The following is a 7,637-nucleotide window of genomic DNA, read 5'->3' on the forward strand; positions in this document are numbered from 1 at the left end:
TATCATAACAACCCAAGACTCCAGATCGGCGAGACAAAGAAGTCAACAATGGAGCCGAACGACAAACCAAACTGACCTGGACGTTGATGGTACAGATCTGAGCAAACGGAGGTAAACCCTAGGATCGTGGAAAAGAGAGAGGATCAAAGAGCAAGGGAAGGGAAAGAATTGTGCTTTCCAAAGAGTAATACAGGGAAGAGATTGGTGAGGCAATGGATTTCATGGCGGGCGGAGGTGGTAGGGAGAGAGAGAGAGAGAGCGTGGCACTGTCAAAGCATCCGTAGCCACAAACTGTTTCTCAGGCAATGGCGACACAGCCGTCGTAGGTGGTGGCGAAGAGGAGGAGGAAATTTGGAGTCGGAGAGGCGGAGGGAAATCCTAGAGCCGGAGAGAGAGAAGGAGTGCACACGCGAAAAAAGGAAGGCGAAGGAGTGCATGGAGGAGAATGTGCTGGGTCTAGGTGAAAAAAAGAGGAAGGAAAAGAATAAATCATTTTCCCCACATTTGAATGTGTTTTTCCATAGACCGAAAATATTTTCCTTGACTAATATATTTTATGTGAACCAAATGTCGGAAAATCCGAAAAACTTTTTCCTAAAGTGTGTTTTCCGAGAAACAACCAGAGCCCGAAATGAAGCAAGATTGGATCGAATCAAGCTTGAGAAGCATTCCTATTTTCAAACTTGGACCTCGGCAAAGGCACTTTTATACTACTGCAAATCACATATATCGTATTACTCCCTTTACTCGTTGGATCGCCACCTCCGCCGCCACCGTCGTCCCTTGTTCTCCTCTTCCTCCTCCTTTCTTCATCCTCTCCCCCTAGTTCTCCAAACTCGCTCCTCCTCCCTCGCACCCATCAAACACCGCCAATCCTTCATCTACTGAGATCATGAGCCCACACCTCGCCATCTAGTGGCTACATTCTTCAGGCCGATCCCCCAGCACCTCTTCACCTTCAGCTGCCCCAACTTCACTAGGCTCGTGCCCCCCTCGAGCCCCATTGGGCGCATCATCGAACGCAGCAGTCGTATGTTCGTTCGTTTCTTAGTTAAAGCATATAAGACAAATCGATCACACACATCGCATAATCAAATATCAATCACAAGTTATTATACGGACACTTCACTTTTAATCAACTCCATTATGCAATCAACAAAGAAAAGATTCAGGAACAACGCGAGCGATTCCTAGCTAACACTAGAAAGGGATGAGAAAGAAAGAATAATTGTCCAAAAAGTCCTAAATTTATTTTTCGGTAGCTAATTTAGTTTTAAACATTTCAATTGTGCTAATTTAGCCCTAAACTTTTTGACGATTTACCAATTTAGTTATAAACCTTTATTTGTGTCAATTTAGTTCTAAATATTTTGAAAATTTGTCAATTTAGTCATAAACCTATTATTTCAATATTTAGCCGGAAGGACTACATTGACAAATTATCAAAAAATTTAGGATGAAATTGGTAAATCATCAAAAGTTTGAGGACTAAATTAACATAATAGAAAGGTTTAGGACTACATTGGCAAATCGTCAAAAGGTTTAGAACTAAATAGGCACAATTAAAATGTTTTGGACTGAATTAGCCTCCGTATCATAGGCTTAGAACTTTCTGGACAATTTTCCTTGAGAAAGAGATACAAACGATCTACTCTGCAAACCCCAGAAGTTTTTGCGCTTTCAAATACAAAATGATTTCAAAATTGATCATGGACGGAAATTGACACACGTCATCCATTTTACTGAACAATAGCTTGCAATCACACTGCAATATTTTTGTATCGACACAAAATGAGAAAAATAATCAATAGGGAAAAAGCCACCAAAAACCCTAAACTATGCTCATTGTGATATATTTACGCTAAACTTTTTTCTGTAACACTAAAAATCCTAAATTTATACTTGTGTAACACATTTACCCTCCGTCAAAGTTCTATCAATAAAAATCATTAAAAATTTGCCCACATTGACACCAAAAAGCAAATGGTGTTGACATGGTGTAAAAACAACATTGTTTTGATTGAAAAATTATATAACGGAACCTTTACAAAGGACAAATGTGTCACATAGGTACAAGTTCGGGTTTTTTACGTCACAAGAAAAAATTTAGGGTAATATATCACAATAAGTATAGTTTGGGGTTTTTTGATGTCGCAAAAAAAATATTCAACATAAATGTTTCATAGTGGATATAGTTTAGGATTTTTGCGACTTTTTTACTAATCAATACGAGTGTAACAATTCGGCATCCTTCTCTTTCTTCTTTAACTAACCCCTTTCTTTAGCTATTTTCACGAACCGTTCTCTATATCTACGCCTATCTCCATTTTGGCCTTAAAACATACTTACATCCACATTTCTCACATGTAGGCGTGTAATGTGCACCAGTATTAATTGAATGGAATTTTTTTTATCATATGTAAAAGATAATTCACGTGCTTAATTTATTGACTTTCATTGTTATACTAATGAATGATTACTTTAATGTATTTTTCTCCGGCATTTTTCGCACCATCTTCCATATTCTATAAAAATATGAACTGATAGAGCTTTAATGTGAAAACCATAAAAACAAATGGATTGATAGAGCTTTAATGGAAAAGGTGGCGTCTTATAAATTATAAGCTTAGACCCTTTTTTTATAGACCGTGTTACGCACCACTTCTTAAGAGGTTCTGCCTTTTGGAATCATGACATTCTAAACGAACCTTTAAGATAACGACACATTTTAGTGGGTCTTTTAAGTCAATGATAAGAGTACAAAAGGTGCATGAAGGTATCTTTGGCTTTAAGATTTAGACAATTCGATGAATTCGTGCATCATATAAAAGGGATGCAAACAAAATTAGATGCGAAATTATTGTGGAATCTTGTATTTACTCCTATAGGGATCATCAAATCAATAGCAATAAGTCCGTTTAAAGAGGCTCATATACGGAACGTCTCAAAATGAAACGGTAGATTCAATTATGTGTTCCCAAGCGTGCAATGGGTAGAGAATTCGTCTATAGAGGATTAAAAGGGGCAGAGCAAACAAAAACGAACTTGAAGAAAACTTCCACCTCTAACCCTAGGCACTGCTTATTAGGGGTGAGTGAGCATGGTCTGGGTTGAGCCGGTCCCGCACCTGACGTAGGGACCAACCTGCATAGCGTTGGTCTCAATTTTTTGGGACCGAGGACTGGACTTAACCTGTGGGTCTGGTCTGGTTTCAAGGTCAACCTGGGACCAACCAATTTTTTTTAAAAAATTTTGTATTTCTTGAAAGGATAAACGTACTCTTTGCAATTATGTATCATATTGTCAACTAAATGGTGAAAACCAGTACAAATCAAACAGAAATCTAAGAGAAGGCAACAACTAAAATCTCCACTTACCAAAAACAACAAACCAAGAAGACGAACATGAATTAAAATAAAATAAATAATAAGAAGTTCAAAATATGTCACATAAAACATGAATTATGGAATATCTTGTTCATTCATTAAAGATTGCTTTAGATTCTGAACACCTGAAAACAAAAAAAACAACAAACATATTTAATACTTAAAAATAGTTTTAAATGGAAATTACAATTAGTACAATTGATAGAACATCTCACCACTTATATTCATTCAAATTCACCGTGTAAACTCTATGTATCGATGTCAATCTCCTCAATAAGACAATCAATATCTAAAAAAAGAATTTTTTTATACAAAGGAATTAACAAGTAAAAAAATGTGCATGACTTAGACATACCCAATTCAAACTTTTAGGCTTTTCCTCAATGCACTCTTTAACATTAGTAGACTTACCCAATCCAAACCAGCGAGTTGTCCTCACTCTTTCAAGTGAAACTAATGTGGTGTAGACATTGCCATAGCCAAATTAACAACTCGTAGTTGCCTCATTGTCTACATCTCTCAAATTCACCAAACTCAAAAGAGAAAACCACTAAAACCTATAAGTCTAACGTATCTGAAACATAGAGAGACATCTCTCGCCACCAATTACAACCAAGCGAAACACTCCATTCCAACAAAACTAAGCCCGTCATCCACAACGCCTCATAATAGATAAATCGGCAATATAAAACAAAACATATATAACAGCGAAAAGAATCGGGGACATACCTATAGTAGCGAAGATACAACCAATTCAATCATCAGAGGAAGAAGCATGAGAGGGAGGGGAGGAGAATCAATCACTAAGTTCAAATGAGTAGAAAGAAAATGAAGAGACTACCAAAGAATAAATGGAAATGGAACGACAATATGAGATTGAGGGAGAGAGCGAGAATGAGGCTCTAAGAGAGGTAAAAGGCAAATGAAGAAAATGCCCTAGACCAATCGAAAAGCCATGCCCTTTTTTGAAACCAACATAGCTATTTTAGCTTCTTATTTAAAATAAGATCCACTTTAGGCCCTTATTTGAGAAAATAATGACACTTTAAACCCTTATTTGAAACAATGTCCATTTCAGATCCTTATTTGACAAAATGAGAGCATTTAAGATAAGGTACTTGTTTGGAATTTTCCCCTAATCAAGAGAACTTCAATTAGTTGCCTTGTCCAATGAGCAATTTCTCCTTGTGCCAAGACAAAACGGTAAAATTTGCAATCAATATTCGATTACTAGTTTCAATGGCCAGATTGCAAAGCATTCACTTTTGCCATAAAGGCAGAAACAGAAAAAAGCTTTGCCATTTCTCAAATTAAAATAAAAAATTGAACTTAAATCAACTATACAGATGCAAAAAATCCAAGTGATTCTCACCCTCCTGATTACTTTAATGTATTTTTCTCCAGCATTTTTCTCACCATTTTCCATATTTTATAAAAATATGAATTGATAGAGCTTTAATGGAAAAAAAATATGAATTCATTGGGTGACGTCATAAGTTATAAGTTTAGACCCTTTTTTTGGAATCATGACATTCTAAACGAACCTTCAAGCTGAAGACACATTTTAGTGGGTGTTTTTAAGTCAATGATGAGAGTACAAAAGGTCCATGAAGGTATCTTCGGCTTTAAGATTTAGACAATTCGATGAATCATGCGACATATAAAAGGGATGCAAACAAAATCAGACGTGGAATTATCGTGAAATCTCATGTCCACATCGAGTTCTAATTAATTTCCGACTTTGTTAAAAAAAAAAAAGCATAGCTAATAATTGAACATGTTTTTTTCCGACCGTTGGTAGACTCCCCCTCCCCTCCAACGTTCCAAATCGAAGGGACTTGTCAATTAGTGCCTTGTCCTAAGACAAAACGTTAGAATTTGCAATCAATGGTCGATTAATAGTTTCAAGGGCCAGATTGCAAAGCATTCACTTTTGCCATAAAGGCAGAAAAAATAATAATAAAAGCATTTGCCATTAATTTAAAAATAAAAAAATTGAACTTAAGAGATGCCCTACATGAAAGTGATTCTCGCTCTCCTGTCCATTAAAACAAGATAAATAGGAATAAATGATGACATAACGTGGGAAAATGCAAAATAATAGTCCCACCAAAAGATTATGCTATCAACTGCACCCAATGTGCCACGCTCGGCACGCCTTGGTTCACCGCGAACGCCATGTAGTAACTGGGCGGCGCCACCATGGTGCTCGGCGGCGCCGTGCACCCGATCCTGTACCGGCCATTACCGTCGGGGACGGCTCCCGTCACGGCCAGCTTGACCAGCCTCTGACCCTGGGAGAACGAGTGCGTTGCGAAGGGCGCGCTGTTCAAGTTCACCTCCACGATCCCCACCACCGGCAATGTGACGGACACGTACACATCGAAGGCCTCCCCGTACCGGACGGTGGCCGGAATTTCGTCCAGTGCCGGCCGAAGGTTCGCCCGGTCCGGCGACAAGTACTCTGGGGAGAACGCCTCGAGCCGCAGCTCTGTTGGGAATTCGGCGTTGAATTTGTAGAAATAGTGTGGGTTGCTCCCGGCGATCAAGATCCGCCCGTCCGGCAACAGGTTGGCGGTGGAGTGGTACAATCTGGGGATGGTGCTTGGGTTCAGCGTCATGAACCGTAGCCCGGCGGGCTGGTCGGGCCTGTAGAGGACCGGGAAGAGGCACGGGTCGGAGGCCAGCTCGAACCCCTGCGTACCGGCCTGAGCTCCATTGATTATCAGGGCCTCGCCGGTGGGGAGCATTACCATGTCGCCCATTATCCGGCCGAACGGCATGTCCTCCATTTCCCAGGAGGGCTCGGCCGCTGTCGCCACGATCCGGCCGCAGCTGCCGCGGGCAGGCGAGTCCGTGTTCCGCTCAATGAATGCGCCATACGGGGCCCCGCCGCAGACCACGATAACGGCAGTGTCGTAGGCGCCATCGAGGGCGAGCATCATGGACGAGCCAGCTGAGGGATAGTTGCGCGGGCCACCCTCCAGGGGCGGGTACTGCCGGACCACCCGAGCGAGCTTGTGGTCAAACGAGACCGCTCTGTCGTTCGCGAAGACAAAGAGGTGGCCGTCGGGCAGCAAGTGGACGTACGGGTACAGATTGTCCATCTGCTTGTCCCCGGCATCGGCGAGGAACGGGAAGAACACGGCTCCGCCCTCTCGCGGCGGGTAATACTCGACGGTGTTCGCTGCGCGGCCGCCGACGACGATCACCGACCCGTCAGGGAGGATCTGGTTCGTGCCGTACCACCGGCCGTTGGATAGCTCCACGCGGTCGAGCTCCACCCAGTCGCAGTCGCCGGTGGGGTCGCAGGGGGCGAACCGGCGGATCTTGCGGACGCCGTCGAGGTCGCCGCCCGTCTGGAGGAGGGAGCCGTCGGGGAGGAACTGGCCGGAGGAGCACCAGGTGTCGGTGAGGATGGTGAGGGGGCGGATCCGGTTGGTGGCGAGGTCGAGCACCGCGGAGTGGGCGTAGCAGTCCCGCTTGAGAGCGGCGGCGCCTCCGCGGGGGTCGCGCCGGCAGCGGCCGCGGGGGAGGCGGAGTCGGGTGGGGCCGATGTTGGTGCGGTCGAGGAGGACGACGGTGTTGAAGCGGGTGACGGCGGTGTGCATGGAGGCGATGCCGGCGTCCGCCACCAGGAGCTCCCACGAGCCCGGGAGGCCGGCGCGCGCGACGGGGGCGAAGCCGTCGAGGGCGGCGGCCGCGAAGAGGAGGAGGAGGAGGAACCGCCGGTGCTGCGAAGGTGAAGCGAGAGGCTCCATTACAGTGAGAGAGAGAGAGAGAGAGAGAGAGATGGAGGAGACGGGAGCGATGGGACGGGGCAATTGGCGAGAAAGGGTCGAAGAAAGGAGGAAGGGAAAGGGGGCGAATCTGTGGGGCCCGCGGTGTATTCAGTGAGTTTTGAATATTATAATCATTAATACGTGGTATAGAAGAAAGCATTGATTTAAAAAAACCGGGAGAAGGTTCTGTGACGTGACGTGACGTATGTCTCTCTCTCTGTAGAGAGTCTCTGATAGTAAATGGACAAAACGAAGGTTGTTTTGTGCGACGTACGCACGTGAAGGTGACACGTAAGCACGGGGTTGCCTACGTGTCGGGGCTCTCTTCCAAGCCGTCCGGAAAGAGACGTTCCTGGGTGCGTCGGGGGCCAGCGTGTGGTGAGTGCCTTCTTACTATTAAATCGCGTGGATCTCGTACGGGATCGGTTGAGATGTCAAAAGCCGAGGAATGAAATTATGTACATCTGGA

General features: G+C 43.9%; 1 protein-coding gene across 1 annotated transcript; it reads right to left on the minus strand.

Moving 5' to 3' along the window:
- Positions 1 to 5,399: 5,399 nt before the first annotated feature.
- Positions 5,400 to 7,201, minus strand: LOC115672402 (aldehyde oxidase GLOX). Its single transcript, XM_030594212.2, has one exon. It carries the CDS (start codon positions 7,145 to 7,147, stop codon positions 5,504 to 5,506), a length of 1,644 nt encoding a protein of 547 aa, XP_030450072.1. The 5' UTR covers positions 7,148 to 7,201; the 3' UTR covers positions 5,400 to 5,503.
- Between the last annotated feature and the right edge of the window lie 436 nt (positions 7,202 to 7,637).

This window comes from Syzygium oleosum, unplaced genomic scaffold, assembly GCF_021117445.2.
Source record: "Syzygium oleosum isolate NSW1041296 unplaced genomic scaffold, Sole_v2.1 Sole_v2.12, whole genome shotgun sequence".
In the NCBI taxonomy this organism is placed as follows: Eukaryota; Viridiplantae; Streptophyta; class Magnoliopsida; order Myrtales; family Myrtaceae; genus Syzygium; species Syzygium oleosum.

What these genes read in the sequence shown, in the direction of transcription:
- LOC115672402 (XM_030594212.2), bottom strand. Translation starts at nt 7,147, where the DNA reads ATGGAGCCTCTCGCTTCACCTTCGCAGCACCGGCGGTTCCTCCTCCTC.